Source organism: Labrus bergylta, chromosome 21 (genome assembly GCF_963930695.1).
Source record: "Labrus bergylta chromosome 21, fLabBer1.1, whole genome shotgun sequence".
In the NCBI taxonomy this organism is placed as follows: Eukaryota; Metazoa; Chordata; class Actinopteri; order Labriformes; family Labridae; genus Labrus; species Labrus bergylta.
The window spans coordinates 12,821,586-12,842,096 of NC_089215.1; the positions used below are offsets into that span (position 1 = coordinate 12,821,586).

At 40.0% G+C, this 20,511-nt stretch overlaps 1 protein-coding gene across 5 annotated transcripts; it reads right to left on the reverse strand.

Annotated features, from left to right (window-relative positions):
- Positions 1-498: 498 nt before the first annotated feature.
- On the reverse strand, positions 499-18,777 carry si:ch211-234p6.5 (pleckstrin homology domain-containing family A member 4). Of its 5 annotated transcripts, none has more exons than XM_065949417.1 (24): positions 18,488-18,770; positions 14,599-14,668; positions 14,407-14,505; positions 14,239-14,311; positions 14,026-14,126; positions 12,817-12,935; positions 12,508-12,720; positions 12,070-12,364; positions 11,478-11,537; positions 11,140-11,292; positions 10,420-10,479; positions 10,240-10,320; positions 9,816-9,968; positions 9,586-9,684; positions 9,329-9,437; positions 8,526-8,599; positions 7,741-7,845; positions 7,569-7,659; positions 7,268-7,317; positions 6,644-6,769; positions 6,147-6,557; positions 5,332-5,453; positions 5,077-5,180; positions 499-2,196 (listed from the first exon to the last, which is right to left on the reverse strand). In XM_065949417.1, the coding sequence occupies exons 1-24, from the start codon at positions 18,526-18,528 to the stop codon at positions 992-994; spliced, it is 4,014 nt and encodes a 1,337-aa protein (XP_065805489.1). In that variant the 5' UTR covers positions 18,529-18,770; the 3' UTR covers positions 499-991. The 5 variants fall into 5 exon arrangements, with proteins under 5 accessions (XP_065805489.1, XP_065805487.1, XP_065805490.1 ...); XM_065949415.1 differs by having other exon boundaries at positions 6,644-6,772; XM_065949418.1 differs by lacking the exon at positions 18,488-18,770 and adding an exon at positions 15,123-15,318 and having other exon boundaries at positions 6,644-6,772.
- Between the last annotated feature and the right edge of the window lie 1,734 nt (positions 18,778-20,511).

The window sequence follows — 20,511 nt, forward strand, 5'->3', positions numbered from 1 at the left end:
TGTCTGGAATGTAACAACACCCATACAATACAAATCCACAAGCCCATGCTTAAAATGTAATCTCATCATGACTGTTATTAATATGCATGTTGATATTAGTATCACATTTGTAAACAGATAAGCAGGTCAGTGTGTGTGTGTGTGTGTGTGTGTGTGTGTGTGTGTGTGTGTGTGTTTATGTGTGCGCATATGTGTGTGTATGTGTGTACAGCTCAGTAAACATAAGGTGGTGCTGTCTTTAAGAGAGAGAGCCTGGGAAGGGGTGATGTAATGTGTTCTCAGACAATGATGTCATCGGCTGAGACACGGCAAGGATTTAAAGTGACAAAGGCATTTTCAGTGGCTCCATGTAATTCTGCATCAGGGCTTGTCAGAGAGCAGCAACCGAACAAGCACCCGCAAGACCTTCATTGAGGGGAAAAAGGGCTTGTATGAAATAAGAACAAAACATAAATGGGATTTCTTATGAATATAGATCACGAGACTGAGACTCAGTGGTTATATCAGACACTCAGCATATTTATTAATCAGTATATTTGAGATACAAAACACATTTTGTTACAGTGACGATTACAGGGTTATGTTGCCATCCACACGCAGCAATTATGTATAAATTCTGCGTTATGTTGCTAAATTTATGTGTTTGAAAAGGAATGAAAGTGTTAAACTTTAACTGCAACACTGAATAAAGTATTGGTGCATACACAATTTTTGATTTCATGAAATATGTTTAAGACATTCTTTTTGATCTGCATCCATTTCAAACTTCACATTACAAATAATGGAAATGTTCAAGTAAACCAACAAAATGACATTTTCCTGACATTTTATGTTCCCATTCTTTCCATTACTAATTCAAAGTTAGGTCTGAATTCCTTCAATCACTTAATGTCCTTCTCATCATCATCCTTTTCCATATATTACTTCACTGTGTTCTTGTCCTTCCCAAGTTCGTTCATTTAATCTCCTTAAGCCAACTTTGCTCATACTTCTACAAACTCGTCCTTAATATTGTAACACGTGCTTTCCCAAAAGAGGCACTCCGAATCACTTTTCCCTCCTCAAACACAGAGCTGGATGGAGTGATGGAGTGGTTGTTGCTTGTCTCTTCACTCTCTTCATTTAAACATTTCTTTGGCTCTTCAGATCTCTCTTGGTCCATCTTCTTGACTTCTGACTCTTTTGACCCACTGTGTTCTTCTCTTGACCTTAGACTTTCAACCAGGACCTGATTAGAATCCGTGTCCTGAACAGGAACTCCTTCAATAGTTTCTCTAACTTTCAGCTCGATTTCTTGCCTTGAGGTGTCTTCACCTTCTTTTTGGGGGGTTTCTTCATTAACAAGGGCTTCGTTTGTTGGACTGGCTGAGGTATTTAACACTGCTTTGTCCTGGCTTTCCTCTTTCAAATCTTGGAGATTGTTGTTAACCTTCATTCCATTTTCATCTACATCTGCTGGCAAATGGAGGCTGGAATCCTTGATTTCTTGGTTGGTAGAACCAACAACATTATCAACCGTTTCACCTGGCACAGATTCCATAATAAGTAGTTTTTCTTCTTCTTCTGGCTTAGAAGACATTTGGGTGATTGAATTTCCATCATTCTTGGTAATATCTGAGTCCGAAATACTAATGTCACAAGCAATTTTGTAAAAGAGTGAGTGGTTTTCTTTCATTTTCTCTAAGCTCTCACTGACTGTGGATAACATTTCATTGGAATCAGTCTTGTCATCTATGATTGCTGGTTGGTTCTCAATGTCGAAAATCTCCTCATTGCCCAATGAGTCGATGCCAGGGATCTGCAAAGGCATAAACCCTTGCCACTGATTGGTGGAGAGGAACCATTTGGCCCTAAGATCCGAGGATGGAAAATCATTTTCATCAGCAACAGTTTCTTCGAGTTCTTGCTCCTGTCCATCCTTGCAACTTGAAAAGCCCTTGCCTTCATCTTTTTGGTAGACAGTCATAGATGAGACATGATAGGGGGAATCTGGGCGTTTGATTTTATTTTTGGCAACCCCTGCTCTTCCACTGTGGTCTTTCTGTTGTGTCTTGTTCCCAAATCTGATCTGAGTTTTAGATTTTTTAACATGCCATTTTCTTTCATCTTCATCAAGAGATGGTCCGGCAGGTTGAAGCTCTATGGGACTTCTGGTGTTATCCCCACAGCTTCCATAGCCATCGTTGGATTCATGGTCTAAAAATAGGAAAGCAAGAGAATTTGCCATCAAATAGAATTATGATAACATACTGTAGATTGCAGTACAGAGCCACAATTCATTAATGATTCAGTCACCTCTCCCTTGCTAGTTTATCACCTGTGCCTACCAATTTCTATCACCTATGTACATCTTTATAAGCTCGTCACCTTCTGTTCCTTGTCTCATTTCTTATAACCCTCTTCACCAAACTGCATTGTTTTTCCAATCTCTCATCCCTTTCACTAAATACAGGAACCCCTTTGGGATGCTGAACCAAAAAGCCTGATGACCCAGGGTTCCTGACCAATCAACCTTTTGTATCCCACCTTACTTCCCCCTTGTAAAATCCCACCCTTCATTAACCCCTTCCCCCACTGTACCCTAATACTCTTCTTCCTATTACACATTGACCCCCATTCATCACCCGATTATGATCCCATATCATCCCACCCTACTATGGCCCCACGTTCTTTCTACTAACCCTTCCACTTCTATCAAATCCAACCTGACCCCTTTATCAAACACTTCCTTGACCCAATATCATCACATGCTAACCTAGACCCCTTGACCTCTTTCACCCCAGCCTACCTTGACCAATTTTAAAACCCAACTTTGACCCAAAATTTTCCCAACCAACTGCCCCTTCTCCTAATCTTACTTCAAACCATTTTACAGTTTTTCTCAGTCGCTTTGGTACATTTCTCAGATCAGAATTGAAATTCTCAAAACTACTTGTTCAATCTTCACATCATTGTGTCACTTGTGCACATCAAAAAAAAGCAGTTTCTAATTTCTTTGAACAAGTTGCAAATGCTTTGGTACATCCATGCAAATGATTATGTACAATTCTCTGCTGTTTCCTACATTATCAATTGCTTATGTCATGTTGATCAAAATGTATTATAATGGGTCTCTGTTGAATAGTCTCACCCCCCACAACATTGAGGCATTAGTTCATCACATAAGTCTTTACATGCAAAGTGGTTGAACAAGTTGTCACAATATGTCAAGCATATTTCTCTATATTTCCATTGGACTTTTTTTCTAAATCTGTCCTGAATTGGTAAATTGCTCCCAGGTCAATCTTGACTTTCTCTCACGAAGGGAAATGTGTGAAGCATTAGATCAAGCGATGATCAACCAGTTTTCTGAAATAGCTCAAAGGCGCATCTCATGAACCATCAACTGGCAAGTATATATATAGCCGGAGCACAACACAATGTTACAATGTCTGACAATGGAAGGACAAGGAATTGGATGGGGTCAACAGCAAGAGAGAAGAAGAAGAGGAAGAGGAGTGAGGCTGTGTGGCGGAGGAGCTGGGAGGCAAAACAGAGGAAGAGGCAGAAGAGTCCGAGGACATAGGCGCGTTCCTGATGAGATAAGAGCCACACTTGTAGACCACGTTCTCAATCATGGGCTTACCCTAATGGCTAAGGGCTGGTTGAAGGGTGCAGCCTAATGTTGGGAGAACAACTGGAAATACTGGAAAGTATATGATCGGCAGCCACATACACAGATGACCCTTCTGGCTGCCATGGATGCAGCGTGTGATGACATCACAGCAGATGCCTGCAGAGGCTGAATAAGACGCTCTAAAAGATTCTTTCCACGCTGTATTGCAAGAGAAGATATTTGTTGTGATGTGGATGAGAATTTGTGGCCCAACAGTCAGGAACGTTAGAAGGTGTAGGAAGACTGCACTGTAATTCCTACAGCACTGCATGTACAGTTTTCCCTCAGGAGATTGTCCTATGTTCACATTTCTTTTGTTTTTTTGTTTTTTTCTTTGTGCCATGCAGTGATGTCTTTTCCTTTCTGTATTGCAATGACATGGTCTGTCAACAAATTACAGTACAAACAGTAAAAGCGTAAATGTGAATCTTGTCCAGTCTCTTGCAATCAGTCTCCCACATACACTAAGGTGTAACTTACAATTTACAATAATTGTCATCAGAACTTTAGCCATAGTTTATATCAGAACACCCCTCCAGAGCACACTGTTATATTGACAACATGACTAAGCAATTTTACTGTCTTATCCATACACAATGACACAAGGACTTGTCAATCTGATGGCACTGACATGTTCATTGACACAGATATTTACTTTTGAGAGATGAACTAAGGATTTTGAGCAAGAGACTGGCTTTTGAGAAATGCACTTACTGTTTTGCAAATGTCGAGGATGATTCGAGAAATGTACCAAAGCGACTGAGAAAAACTGTACTGAAGAATCTGGGATCCATATGGAACCAGATTCTCAACCTTTCATCCCAACCTTCTCCAACCCACTTCCTTCCACCAACACTGACATCCCATATCATCCCAAGCTTGACCTACCCTTCATCCCACTGTTCTTCAACCCCATATCAACACTCGCTAACCTAGACCCTTTTCATCCCATCATTCCTCGAGTCTGTTCATTTCATTCTACTCGGATCCATTTCATTCTATCTGATTCAAGCCCCTTTTATCCTAACCTACTCTGGCCCTTTTAATCCTATTTTACTTTGACCCAATATTATCCCTTTCTACCTGAACCCCATATTTTGACCCCATATCATCCAACCTTAACTAATCCCCTTTTATCCAACCAACAGCTTTCATACTACCCTACCTTGCCCTTCTTCATCCCACCCTCCTCAACCCTTCATCCAACCCTATTTCAATTCCTTTCATCCCACCCTACCATGGCCCCCTTCTTTACACTGATCTCAAACCATTTCACCTCAATCTTTCATTTCACCTAAAGTTCCTCTCACTTTACCTCTTTCCGCTTCTTTCCAACGTCCTATACCAATTTTCCCACCCTACCTATAGAATTTAAAAACTTGATCATAGTTATAGTCTTGTGTAAGTATGTAAATACATACCTGGTTTTATCCTCTGTTTTCTAACTGTGTCAGGTGGCATCTGATGAACTTCCTCCCTCCTGACTGGCATTTGATTCTGTGTAGTAGCACTCTCTCTGGCTGCACTGATAGATAGATAGATGATAGATAGATAGATAGATAGATAGATAGATAGATAGATAGATAGATAGATAGATAGATAGATAGATGAAACAACTATTTAAAACAGCATGTCTAAACATTTAGATATTTAAATGAAAAAATATAAAATCCCACCTCCTAATGACCCTTTCCCGTATTCGTTCCACTCGTCGCAGTTTTGCCTCTCGCTGTTCAGGGGTCAGACAGATGTCAGGCTCCATGTCAGGGGTCAGGAGGGATGCCTGCTGATTCTCTACCTGTTCAAAAGATTTTTGCATTAATAAGTATGCTCCCCTACAATGACCTTTACGTTACAGGACAACTGAATCAGAGCAATTACTCAACTTCTATCCAGTAACGACATTTAGCGAGTGATATAAAGGAAAAATCATTGTTATTGATACAATGATTTAACAAACTGTTTTTTTAAAAGATCAAAAACTGACACAATAAATGATGACGATTAAGTTTTCAACAAGGCTTTCTAGCCAGCTTATAAATCCCAAATCTGAATTGTAAATAAAGTCTTAAACACGTTGTATTTATTTGAGTTTTGTGACAGTGTTTTGTTGATCTGAATATTTATGTTGGAGAAGAACTGTGATGAGTAACTTAAACATTGTCTGTGCTAGCTCTGTGCTTTTTGTCTACAGCCAAGGTAATGACTTTAATACTTTTCTAGAAGTTGATTTAAACAATAAAAACACTCAGATGAACAAAGATGAACAATATGTTTGAATAAAAACATTAGATTTCACAATTTATTACCAATTTCAAATGTATAGCAAATGTGTCTGTGTGACAGACATATTTGGAAAATAATAATAAGACAGTAATGCCACAGACTACGAACTGTAAATGTTCAGTAGGTATGAGATGAAATCCAATATAATTTAAGAGAACAATTTTGTCTTATTTTATGATCTTTAATTGTGTTCCTCCTTTCTTACCCTGAGGTCCAAGCTTGCATTTCCATTTCCTAAACCTGCCTGGTCTCGACTATGATTTCTTGAGACCACTGTAGCCTCTCCTCTGCTTGCTTCTGACTGCATGTCTTTCTTGGAGGTCCTTAGTACTCCCTGATTTTGCTTTCTGGTTGTCTTTTTAACTGCTGGCTGATCCTGGTGCATATTTTCCCAGAACCGGTTTTGTTCAGGACTGTCCAGCACCAAATGCCTTGGTGACTTGTTGAACACTTTTTTGCCCTGCTCAGTCAATCTCTCCTGCCTCTCAGGTGGTATCTGCTCGGGAAGTGGGTTGTCCAGCTCAGGCGGGGGGTCCTCAACGGAAACCCGTCTGGCCACTAGAGAGGTAGGTAGGACAGCTGTAACAACTCGTGTCACCCTTAGAGGAAAGGGTGCCTGAGAAGAAAACCCCAAATCAGATTAGTAAATGGTGTATAATATAATCAAGTGATTCTGTCAGATATGATTGATGTTTGGCAGACCTCGTCCCTTGTCCCTGAACTCTCGCTTTGGGAACTTGGAGAAGGTAGGGGGGGTTTCTTCCTATTAGACAACCTCTCCTTATTTTTCTTCATCCGCTCAATCTGCTCCTCTTCGCTCATCTTCATCTTCTAGACAAGAAATAGGCTGTTTATGACTCATTCATAACCTCTTTCACCTCAGCAATATGCATGCAATCCTCGATCTGCATATCAAAAACATATACACATACATTATTAATATGGTGTGTGCGTCTGTTTGTGCAGAGGTGTATGTGTGCCTGACTATATGTACAGCTGCTCTCCTCTATATGTTGGTATATATTGTATGTATGTGTGCATGCATGTGAGAAGAGAAGAGGGGGTTGGGTGGTAAAAGTGAGAAGACTGAGTTGCTGATCTAACACATGAGCCTCTGCCTCCCCCTCTCGCCAACAACAGGCACTGCAACATGCCCTAATTGCAGGCAAGATAAGAGAATCAAAGAATTGGAATTTGGCTGTGATTGCAGAGAGGAAAAATTAGCTTTGACTGCTTCTATATTTAGAGCGTTTTTTTGGCTCTCATTGCATACATCCAAATACAGTTAACCAGCAAACAGGAAATTGCAGTGTGAAGAATCATAACCTTGGTTGATTGGCTTCCTGCATCTGGTGGGATCCACTTGGAACCAGATTCTAAATATGAAATAAAAATAGAGGAAAGAGGTGGAGGATGGAGGGAGTGGGAAAAAATGGGTGAGAGGAAGGAAGAGAAATAGGTAATAGGAGGGTGGAAGAAAAAACAGAGACTGAAAAAAATGATTTACTGTTTGGCATAAAACACTTATTAAAGCTGTTTTAGATTAGTCACACAATATGAATCTACAGGCTATTGTATTAATATCACTCCCTCTGTGGAGTGTATTATTATGAGCATCTGTGCCAACCGAATGAGTCTTTCTGTGCTTTCACATTAAGGAGGTCAGGCTGGCTGTTTCCTCTTCTCTGTATAGGATCAACAGCATGGCTGTAGATTCCCTGAAATTAAAGCAGACAAAACATTTTTTTTAAATCAAACTTGACATTTTTTTTCTGATTGATAATGTGAAGTTTTCAAACCTCGTATGGCGACTCTATCCAGCCATGACCCAGATCTCTTCTTTGCTGGATTTCCTGTAGCTCCTGGGGTAACGGTGGGCGAAGTGGTGGTTCTTGCTCCATAGTCTTTTAAGGACATTTTCACAAGTGATATAATGAAAACTGTAAAGTCACTAGAGAAGATGTTACCACATCCCTAGCACTTTGATAAATATGTGGAATTAGATTTTAGAATATGATTTAGAGACCTAGTAGAATCATAAAAATATTGTGCTTCCTAAGTGAGTCACAGTGGCAAGGCAATGTATGGTAAAAAGTCAGGAGGGACATCTAGACAACCCTAAAAAATAATTTAAAAAATACTGTATATTGGCTGATTATAGACAATATCTTACAGTATGTTAGCATTAAGCCCATGTCCAAGCCAACTTTACAGTTTAATAGAGTTCTAAGATACAACAAAAATGGTGTATAGTCCTAGTTAAAGTGATTGACAGCTTGGTAACGCAAATCCCTTGTGTGTTTAAACATACCTGGCCAATAAAGCTGATTCTGATTCTGATGTTAGCTACAGTATTGTTGGATAGTGATAAGTTGAGTGCTAACGTTACAGTGTGATGTCATCCTTTTTACAACAGCACTGTAGCCATCTGTAGCCAATTTTTGTGAATGCGCAAGTACTAGTCAGCACATCCCAATTCAGCAGATGAATTAAACATTTCTCATTAATGGATAACAATCCCATATTTGTCACAAGCAAAGAGCAAACACCAGAGGTCACTGAAACAGAGACAATGGAGTCGCACCATAGACGGTCCGCTGTGCAGCGTCTCTGTGGGTGAGCCGGGAGATCCAGGATGTGGAGACGTTGGCTGAAACGCTGAGGGAGAGACAGAAAGGTCACAGTGTTGACACTGTTCATCTAATGTCAGGTTTCATGTGCAGGGTAAATATGTACAGACGTCTTGAATGGAAGCAGGAAGTCACTGTTTGAATTTCCCCCGACTTAAAGCAAAATGAAATATGAACTCAGCACATTCTTCAAACATAAAATCTCCCCATACATGAAATGTCTTATAGTGAAGCAGGTAAAAGGAGATTAAATGATTATGACTTTCTGTTCGACTGACAAATTGTCAGTAGTTATGCTTCTTGGACTTTTCTGTACTATACTTGAACAGAGAGGAACTTCTAAGTTTACAATAGAGTGATAAGAGAAGTGTATTTTTTAGATATTATATGGCTTGTTGTGGCTTGAATCATTTTATATAACTATTATACATCCGGAGGTCACTTGTGAGGTCTTGATCAAATATCAATGAAAACATATTGAATATTTATACATGATAAATATATGTATGTTGTGAAAGAACGCAAAGCTTTTACAAGAAATGCATAAATCTAAATTTTCAATATGTGTTGTATATCATCAAGCTCAAGAAAACATTTGCTTTTTTAAAAAACATTAGCTTGTTTCCTGTTGAATGAATACAGTCCCTACAGGTTAAGAATAACGTAGGAGAAATGGTTCTCTTATGATTGATGAGCAGTATACACTTCAACATGAGCCAGTGACTACGCTGTGCATTGAGTGAAGGTTTTCTCTTACCGTGGTGCCTTTGTAGTCCCAAAAGGAAGCGGAAGTTGTCTCTGTTGATTTTTAGTCCAGCCAAGATGTCCTCCATCATCCACAGCTCCCTCTGGGCCTGAGACTGCTCCTGAATAAAAGAAAAACAAGATTTCCACACACACGTCATCTTCAGGTTTCTGTCCTAATAGTGAGTAGAAGTTTAAACTAAAGACACCATGAATACAACGGTTGGTCATAGTTTGACCTCAGATTTATCACTCTTAAGACTTAAATACCTGTGGAATTCCAAAGTTGCAGATGTGCTGAAGGTGTGAGCGGATGACAGACAGTTCACTCTCCATTCTCTCATATTGGCTCCACACTCGCTCCATTTCCTGAGCAAAAAGCAATCCCAGACTTGTTAACAATAAATTAATCCCTGATGAGTATTACCTCAAGTAAATCTACAGTAAGTTGATATTTTCTTCTTTCATTATGGCTGTTTGCTATCTGGCTGAATACACACCAACGAAACATCGCACATCCTGGCTCGGATTGTGACCAGCTCTTCCTGGAGCAAAGCCTTCTGGGCAAGTGCTTCTTCGTGGGCCCTGAGACCCTGACTCTTCCACTCCTCCAGCTGCAGTCTGGACACCTCTAATGCACAATGGACACTATCCTGCAAAAAGAATGAAAGTCTTCACTGGGGTTACTCTTGGAACAATAAAAATGTCTTGTATGCTGCTATGGCTATTTGAAAATGTAGTTCACCTTTTTATTGGTTTAGTGCAACTCAAACCTATGAAACACATTTCAATCAAGTTTCAAAGGTGTACTTTAAAACAACCATCAGCTTCTATAGATGTATATGTAGTTTAAAAGCTTGCATGGAATAAATGATGCCGGGTCAGGACTTGTCTAATTTGCCTTTATTTACTAGTAATACAGACCTTATCCAATTGGAGCTGGGCCAGTTCGATAGATAGAGACTGCAGCAGCTTGTCACACCCACACAACCTCGTCAACACAGCCTGAAGAGGGGAATCAAACTGATGTTTACAAAAAGGAGAACATCTGACAGAATGATAAACAGCTGCATCGTACTGTGAGAGCCACCAGTGAATACTCACATCTGCATCGCTTTCAAGAGGCCTGATTGGTGGGGTTTCTCTCAGATCAGGTTTTGGGGCCTGAAAAGCAACAAGGTCATAATTTCATAAATTGCTTTTTGATACTTTTTCAAAATATATTTTGCCTCTTCCTGTTAAGAAAAGAAAATCTTTGTGACCACATGTGTACATATTTAGGGTATTTAGTGTTTGTAATTGTGTAAAGGCTTTGATGTTATCGGTTAAACGTTAAGAATGAGCTCCACAAGAGACAAACAAAGACCACAGCCCGGAGTTTGGTCATTAATGTGAGAAAATCATTCATCCAAATTCTTTTTCATTTAATACATCTGCAAACAGCTGCTAAATGTAGCTCACATTTTCAAGTAGCATAATCATGGCAAAACAAATGACAGTAAAGCACAACAAAAAATAAATCAACAATAAAAACACAATTTATTAGTTACAGACCAAATCTGGGACAACAAAAATAAGTGACAACAACAACACATGACACGGACATGAATCAACTCAGAGACTTTGTTAACATATTCTAAACAAAGAGGATGTCGCTAATAATGATTAAAAAAAATTGTCACATTGTTTAAAGTCTGCACAGTTAAAGACAACAGCAAAACGTGAACATTTCTGAGGGGGACACACGAACAAAACAACAGGGGTTGTAAGAATGTACGACACATGACACCGTTAGAACACAAAGAGCAGCAGGTCTGGCTGTACCATAGCTGGCGGTAGCACACAAACAGATAAATTGCTGCGGAGATGGTGATGATGGTGGTGGTGGTGGTGGTGTGGGGGGTGGGGAGCATGTGCTGCCCTTGATGAGGGGGGCAAAGGGGGCAGTAAGTCTGCATGTGCCCCCGTGGAGTAGCTCTGAGGGGAGAGACAGCATGTATACGGAAAAAAAAACAGAGAACACATGGCATTATAAGAAACATGCTGTGCTGAGCTACAGGATGAGCACAATCCATTTTAGTAATGCTTTCAACAATCTGTTTGAGGAGTTTAACTGAATCACAATCAGATGGTCTTTCTTTGTACAATATTGTTCCCATCACCTTTCCTAAAGGTCTTCTCCCGCTCGCGATGTGATGGACAGAACCATATGTAGGTGTGGGCTGGAAACAAGGAAAGAGAAAAGGTGAGAGGAGATGTTCTGGAATACAAAATAATTTAAAAGAATGTTTACACTTCCACTACCACAGGACTCACAAGACATTAAAAATCAACCATATATTTTTTCTTATTAATTAGCAAAACAGAATAATACAGTTATATGTACTTGGTGAACTGTTAGTTCACGCGCCCATGTACAGAGGCTGTAGTCCTCAGAACGGGCGGCCCTGGTTTGAATCTGACCTGTGGCTCCTTTCCTACATGTCGTTGCCCACTATCTCCACCGTCCTGTCTTTAATAAAGGCACAAAACCCTCAATTTCCCATCCCAAAAGTAAAGCAATATTTCCCTTTAATCTTATTCTGTATTCTAAGGGTGCCAGTGGCCTAGCGGTTAGTTTGCATGCATCCTGTACAGAGGCTACAGTCCTCAAAAACAGGCAGCCTGGGTTCAAAGCCGACCGTACGAATAAACATATTTGTTTCATAATAATTTAAGAGGACATGACAAACAAGGTGCCAAACGAGTCCTGACCTTGCTCAGGTTCTGCCACCTCTCTGTGACTGGAGTGGTAGGTGTGGATTTGAACTCCAGGTTAGGCGAGGCAGGCGCGTAGAACAGAGTCTGCGGCACCATGTCATCGTGAGGTCGAATGTCAACCCTCCCCACTGGTGTGTGAGGTCGTGACCCCAGCTGACCCTTGGAGGTCAGAGAACCTGTTCCCATAATTTCTGTCTGAGTGGGTGGTGTGTTGTGGCCAGGAAGAGAATCCTCCTCTTGGTTTGGACCATACGCTCTTCTTCTGCCAAACTCAGGCGGGCTGGGTGTTCTGTTTGAAGGGCCGTAAAATACATTTTAAAGGAAAACACATCAGAGACTGACAAAGCTGGGACCTTTTTCAGATGCTTTTCTCTTTTCGGTAAAGCACAGGGATTTAAATATGTGATTATCACACAGACGTGACTTGACAACCTGCTGTTTCTCTGACGCACGCTCCGCCTTCCCCTCGGCTCTGAGCGAGAAGTCCCCATCCTCCCACCGCTGAGATGACTGGGTTCGCTCAGAGCGCGGCTGACGTGCCTGTGTCTCTGGGAGGGACCCTCTCCATCAGAGGGGGGTTTAGGGAAGTCCACTGATTCAGTGCTGCCACCTATCTGTGTGAAGTCCTGATAACTTGAGCAGCGCCTGGAAAGAATCAGGGATATACAGTCATTTAAAAATACCAGCTTCTCTGGGGTTTTTTTTTTTTACCCTCAGGGTCCATATTGAAGAGTGGTGTACCTGTTCAGAGAGCTGTCCTGATCCATTGTTGCAGACTGACTGAGGGCTCGGACCCAACCCAACATGTCCTCCTGCGTGTCGGCACTGAAGAAATAAGAGCGCATTCCCTGGTGCACCACCTAGATTTACACAAATGAATCACAACATCACAGTTTGTAGTAATCCACTCGTAAAGGATTGTTAGTCATTGATAGAGATTTTTTGAGAAGCATACTAATCCTGATTTTTGATAGGAAATATTCACCAAATATCAATACAGCAGGCGATACGGTAAATTTGAGCTGGAATGAAAATATACTTTTTTAATGTGGATTATTTGTGGGTTCTGCACCTCTAAGAGTGTAAAGGCCTGAAAGCTGCTTTCCAGGATAAATGACTTTACTGAATAGTACTCAACATGATTACACTCTGTCAACAAGCGGCAAACCTAAAAGTTAAGCCAATGTGGAAGTGTTCAACACTGCAGGGCCTTGAGTGTCCCCTTGAGGCAGACTCCAAAAACCAAGGAATCCACATCAAGCCCCAAATTGAAATGCATTATTTATAGTAGAAATAAACATGTTTACAGCCTGGTACATGAAACACTTTTCATCTCCACAGCTCACTTCTTGAATTGGAAAAACTGTGTGGAGGCAAGGGGGGTTAACTAATCTATTCTAAATATATTAAGGCTAAGAGTTATGCATAATTAGACATAATAAGAGGCGTGGTTGATTTGCCTGACATGCTAGCACGTTGAAGCTGTTTGCAAAGAGGCCAGGCTCCTAATGTTAACTCAAATTATGTAGTAATATTCCTTCACTGACTCTAAATTGTAGGCTTTGTTCTCAGCAAAGTAAAACATCAGGGTATACTGGAAAACTCATAAGACTATTACCTAATATGTCTGACAGGCCCATATCCGCCTGACACTATTGACCAGCAGTGTCTTGTTTTTATGATGTTTCCTGTCAACACATTTTTAAAATGTATCTAGCATTTATTTTGCCAGGAAGTCCCATTGAGAAAAAAAGAGACACGTGGCCAAGCAGACAAAAAAAAATCACAATATTAAACCGGATGAACGTTTCTTTAGGTTTAAAAAAGTAACACTTACAGTCAAATGTTAAGCTACTTACATCTTCCACCGATCATAAAGATCTTTTAAAAAAATGCTTGAATATTTATTTTGAGGATATTTAAATTTGAATGTGTAGCCACTGATGGTACCTTGAAGGTGAACTTTCTGTTCTTGCATTCTCGTGGTGTACAGAACAGGATTTTGTAGCTGGGGAGCGGGATGCTGCCGAGCACAGATTCTTCTCTACTGTCTGTTGGGGAGCAGTAAAGACGTGAACAAAAAGGAGAGAAGCATTGTTGTACAGATCAGAGCACATGAAAAGGTTTTTATCCAGTCAAAGTGCTGGGCTAGAAGCTGGGTACCTTTATAGTAAAACAGACAGTAGTTGGAGAGGACGAACCACCTTCTCTTCCATAGCTTCAAACCCGAGCTGTCCTGCAGGAGGAAGATTAATCCATGACTGTTTTCTGCTCTTCTACATACGTTAATGAAGGTATAAAATGTTGACTAAACAAAGTTTGGAAATGTACCTTTTTGTTGAGCCACCCTCTGATGACCACAGGACAGTTGGGGTCTCTCTTCGCAGCTTGACATCTTTTCCCAAATGCTTGCACCTTCCCATCACATTCCTGTTATCCAGAGAGTCAATCACATATTTCTTTACATCGACAGTCCCGAAACGTGCTAATAATCACCAGGTAACTATGCTAACTTAAACAAACCTTTGCAATAGGGAAGAAGGAAACCGTGGCAACGCTGGACGCTTGGCTTACTCTGTCCTGGTCATCCATTCTGCAGTGGAAACAGAAAAAAAATCATATCCACACTGCAGTTGTAAAAAAAACAGTCAGGAATGAACTTTAAACAGGGATGAAAAGATGAAATAAAGTTAAGAGGATCATGTACTCTTTAGAAAAGTAAAATCTGACAAGTCATTGCAATTTGTACACAAAATAAAGCCTAACATGAACTTTAATAGGGTGTTACATAAATGCAGCAGATTGTACGTATAGGAAAGTGTTCCTACATTCAAGGTCATAATTATTCTGTGGTGCACAATCAAACTAGTACACAGAATATATACATTCTTCAGATAGATTTGTGAAAGAAAGCTCAATCAAATAAAGGGTGCACAACTGTAAAGTTATAGTTCACTTAAACTCTTGTTTTCTAAACCCTGCTCACATGTTTGAATGAACTGGTAACAGCTGGCTACACAGGGTGAGGCTAACACATGAGGCCTTACCAACACAATCTGCCCCAGAGTCTCCCCCTGTAGAAGCAGTCAGTCAGTCACTCCCATGAGCAGCACACTGTACCCTCCACAGACACATATGCTGCATTCCCATATAGCTGAGATTTTTTTTTTCCTATAGTCAACTGTTCATCCTCCCCGAGACTTGGTGTTGTGCTCTCTCCCACTTCCAGCGAAACTCTCCCACACTTCTATTCTGAGCCATAACAGGCCGGTGTGCATCCCCACCATGAAATTGACAGGTGACAGCTGCATCGCCGTGGTAGCAGGGAGGGGCCCGGGACTGTGTGAAAACCAATCTGGCAGCAGGGACAGGCTGGTATTATGAGACGGAGAGAGATTTGGAATGTGTCCTAAACTGCAGAACTGCAGCGTGAACGCTAAAATAAAGGAGCGCCGGGCAGAGGAAGTTAAGCATGTTGATGACAAATGTGCAGGGAGGAGCGGTGTCAGAGGTTTGTGATTTTCTGTAGCGTCATGGTGTCTCTTCAGACTGATGACAACCAGGTTTAGAAGAATGAGGTCGCATGGTAACGTGTGACAAACACCTTCACTTACTGTACAGCCCTAAAGCCATTTTTACATCATAAACTTTCTCATTGCTGCATAAAATTATAATATTAGTCCAGAGAAACCATCACAACTAGATTAAGACTCATACTTGCAAACAAGTCTGTAATTATGTGCTTCTCAAGTTTAAGGTCGAAAGTTAAAGATGGTAATCAGATTTTTACTTTAAAAAATGATGTGATTGAATGTGTCCCAACATATAGATGTCTGGGTTATTTGCCAGGAGAATGAAAATCTGTCTTTTAATTGACATATAGATTGTCTATTGAAAAGACTGAGAGTAATATTGGGTTTCTTCCATAGAAACAAACATTGTTTTTACTTTTGCTTCAAGGACGAAATGTATTTAGGCAACGTTTTATCATCTGTAATTGACAATGGTAATATCCTTTTTATGCTTTACATTCTTTTGATTTGATTTCTTTATTTCTAACATGTAAAAAAAACAAAATAAAGAAAGAAATGCTGTAATTAAAAATATGTAGAAAACAAATAAAATAAATACACAACAAAAGAAAGAAAATTCAATGCCCGAAAAGGAGTAGGAAGAAGTTCAAACTTATCTACTTCTTCCCCATTTTACTCAATTTATGCAGCTACCTCATCTTCACTGAAAATGTTGGACTCAGTGTACCACGCTGCCTTGTGATTGGTCTCTGGTTTGGCTTTCCGCGCACATCATTGTGTCCTGTATGGGACAGTAGGATGAAGGTTGGTCTTCTTTATACAACAGAGGGATGCTGGGACATTGTTGGAATCTTTCTTCAGAACTGCCCTCATCATATATGAAACTCCACAACCTCACTCTCTCTATGGTGAAAGAGCTTTTTATGTTTTTGATTGATCACCTGGTAGGTGAGCTACAGGGTCACCTTAAACTTGAGCGTTGTTTTCATTCTGAAGATTTTAAAACCAGGATCATGTGACCAGTGTATGCACAGGGTGAACTGCTGAACGTTGCATATTTATTGAGAGATCGATAGATAGATTGATAGAACTTTTGTTTATTATGGTTTATTGCATAGAGAGTATATAGACTTTTTATTATTTATTTATTACAGTCTATGGCTTAGCCAGGACTCTTTGTAAAAGAGATGTTTGTAATTCCTGTTATTAGTTTAAAAAGATGTATACAGCCACGGTATATATTTGTGCACTCTTTTAATTCATGTTGACTCAAACAACTTATTTAACTTATTAAGTTAAATAAGTTATTAGAAAATATAAATGTGTATTTCTTAATGATTCAGATAATGCTTTATTTTAAGTACTAACTGAATTTAACTTTTCATGTACTTACAGTATGCTGCTCAACAACTACACAAAGTAGTAAAAGAACGTCAACCACAAGAACTTATCCTAAACTTCTAACCTAGCCAAAACCTCTACATGATGTATTGTTTCTTAAACTTGCACCTTCATGGGTTTGTACAATTACTAATATAAGTGTCTGTTGCTAAATAGATTATGAATGTATACAGTAAATGACATTTTATACTGTATACATTTCTTCATGTCTGATAATAGACATTTTTAAACAATTCTGATTCAGATTTTAAAACCGTTTCTTTGCTATTTTACGTGAAACCTGGAGTCGGTATCTCAGCGTAGCCTCGATTTCCAGCTTATCTAAACTGTACAGTTATTGTTGACCTTTCATGAAACAGCACAACAGATCGACTTGAAGATAAAAATTCATGAGAAACATCTCACACAAGCACTCGTGGGTGACTGAGGGGTTAGATGTGGTTAAGTCGCCACAGTCTGTTAGAATCAACCACGATCCTCAACAAGAGAGGGACAGAGTAAACGAGAAAACACAATCATGGCTTTGTGAGCGATGAAAGCAGAGACTAACAACCTCATAGCTGTTGGGGGTTACGTGGGTGTTGTGAAATATTTGGAAAATCTCCTCCTTAATCAGCTGGGGTCACTTGCTCGGGGAGGAGGTAACTTAAAATGCTAAGGAGGGGATGGAGGGGAAGACAAACGGTGGGTTTGTGTACCACACAGAGTGCGCTTTGTGGCGCCCGAGGGTCTCTGGAGCATCATGTGAAGTCGGACACTGAGCATGTTGAATACATCGGCACGGAAAATATCCTCCCTCGATATAAACCAAAATATTTGCATGTCTCCTACATTCCTGTCTTTGAATGTCAACAAAATCATCACAAAACGTTTGACCTTGATTAGCAAAGTCAATAATATTCAATTTGGCTGTCTGCGAGGATGGCCCAATGAGGAAACTAGTATATCATCTTGTATGATATAGTTCATATTTAGACTGAAAATGTGGGCTTCAGGAAGGATTAAAATGGGATGGATGAATGACGTGGTAGTATCAGTATAGTATAGTAAGGTGAGAAAAAGTCACCGAGTGGGGCTGTTTAGCCATAGTTGATGATGTCACACTGTTGCTTTAAAAAACTGATAATCTTGGTTAAAAGTAGCTTTTTGTTCAAAGTAATTAAATAAAAGATATATTAAATGAATGGAATATATGATCAATGAAATAAATATATTGTTTTTAAATGTTTTTTTTGACAGTTTAAATACTTTGAATTATTTATTTGTTTGTATTTTGTTTATTTGCAGTATGCTGTATGTAAACACATAAACCAAGACAGTATTCATAAACTACATCCATGAAGAATACCTGCCCCTATATAGGCCTTTAAAATACATTTAAAATAGCATCAACAAATAGACAAAACAACCTCAACATTAATACAACAATACGTTGACATAAGACCTCCATAATAATAATAAATGCCATATTGCTGTACCTGACTAATTGTGCTCGCCTGCTGGCTTCTTCCCCCTCCATCACTTGGCACTCTTCCTCACAGCATCTCCTCCCGTTCTGCTTTTCTCTTCCTGGCTGTCACAGGCTCCTGTTGCCCAAACAAGTTACCACGCTCACCCGCTATACTCCTTTTCTCTCCTCGTACGTCTGAATCTCCCTCTCTGTTTCTCACCCGGTTTCCCTCTGCTCTGACTTGTAGCAGCAGCCACAGCAGTGTTGTCCGGTGATCTGTCTACCTACGCTGGATGTTCACGCTTGCTCTGCTCCTCTGTTCTCTAACAGTGCCCTCTCTGTCAGCCCCTTCTTTCTTCCTCCCCCCCCCCTTCTCCGTCTTCTACTTCTTCTCCTTCTTTAGTGTCCCTCCCTCTCACCCGGCCTGTGACAGCCTCTCTGTCTTTTTCTGAGTGTGGGTTAGTGACTTAGGAATTTACAGAAAAAAAACAGCTGGTCTTTCTTTTGTCTTCTCTGTCCTTCACAGTATTTAAATATCATTTCCAAGCTTTCGAACTATTACAGATTTGGGTGCCAGATCTGAATTATTACCCTTTTGTATTAAGGATTTGCTTGGACACCTGATTGCAAAAGCTGAAAGGTCTATTTCACTTGCATAGATTTTGCACATGTCAACCTAGCCAGGTGCCGACATCGTGTAAAGATTTAGATACATTTCATTTCATTTTAAAGTTATCCACCGAACCAGAAGACCCCTGAAAAACACACAGTTAACATCTGAGATTAAGTATGAAATCTATCTATAAGATGTACATCTATAGCTTTGAAATATCACTAATAACAATCCCAAAGTTTTAGCCAGTCTAGATTTTCATGGTGGGCCCTTGTTCTGTTTTTCTTAAGCACTGAGTCAGCGTCTTTCAGAGCTCTTCTGCAAATACTCCAACTGAAGAACTTCTAAAACTCAACTTGATTTGTACATGAAACAATGGCTCTTTACTATTCCAGCTGTGAGAAAACAGGTGTGCAGCACTTTAAAGTGAGAAGAGTCATGTCTGTCATGAATAACATTAAGAGAAAGGTAGAGCAAAGGAAAAGTATTCAAAGGAAGAGTTCAGGCTGATAGTCTGCAGCGGGCACCACGGATGCCTCGGGAGAGTTGGCATTATTGCTGTGCAAGAGGAAGATATCAAAGGCATTTTAAGGGCTATGATAAGAACAAGAGGATAGGGGAAAAGTCAAGTCTAAAATTACTCTCAGAGGAAAGCAGCCTTAAGGCCTGGTTGGTTGGTGGAACCATTTTTACACTCATGAATAAAGCAGAGATAAATACCCAAAACTCTGTCTAAAAATGCTCTTGTTTAAAGTCCTGCAGCCTTGATACAGACTGTATTACAAAACACTCACACCATTTCTCATCACTCACATAGTAATCATACCATCATCTTATAATTAGTACTCACATGTCCACAGCATTTGGTTGTAACCAGAGGGGTCTTGACCTCAGATACCCAGAATGTCCAGTTCTCACAGGGGATGAATCAGTCTGCCTGCAGATATTTACGACCCCTCCCTTTTAGCATAAGACACAATGAGCCCAGATAACTGACAGCTGCATGGATACTTATCAGCTTCTGTTACACAATAAAAATCATCTGGGGTAGCCTACTGCCACCCAGGAAGCAGGAACAGTGGTTTTCAAGGCTCATGGGAAATGTGGTTTTCAACAAAAGACAGTCAGCCGCAAAAGAGTCCCAAAGTGTTAAAAGCTAAACTATTTTTAAAAGTATGTGAAATAATTCAATAAATTATTTAAACTCAGCTGACTTGATGAAACGTATAATAATTCTATTAACTTCAGATACTACATAAAATCTTCAAATTCTACTCAAGATTCAGCCTGTCACATAATCTAACTTATGCTTGCTCGTAACTCCAAACAGCCAGTTAAACTGTGCTGCTAGCTCTATAGTTAGCTAACTTTGGTTGGCTATGTAGCCTACATAACCCATAACCAGATTCAGTAGAAAGAGAGGGGCGGGGCCAAAAGGC

Excerpts from the sequence above, each read along its gene's own strand:
- si:ch211-234p6.5 (XM_065949415.1), bottom strand. The coding sequence starts at position 18,528 with ATGGAGGGGGAAGAAGCCAGCAGGCGAGCACAATTAGTCAG. Across the intron at positions 9,438-9,585 it reads GCAACTTTGGAATTCCACAG|GAGCAGTCTCAGGCCCAGAG; the intron begins GTATTTAAGTCT and ends TCTTTTATTCAG. Across the intron at positions 7,660-7,740 it reads GGATAGAGTCGCCATACGAG|GGAATCTACAGCCATGCTGT; the intron begins GTTTGAAAACTT and ends CTTTAATTTCAG.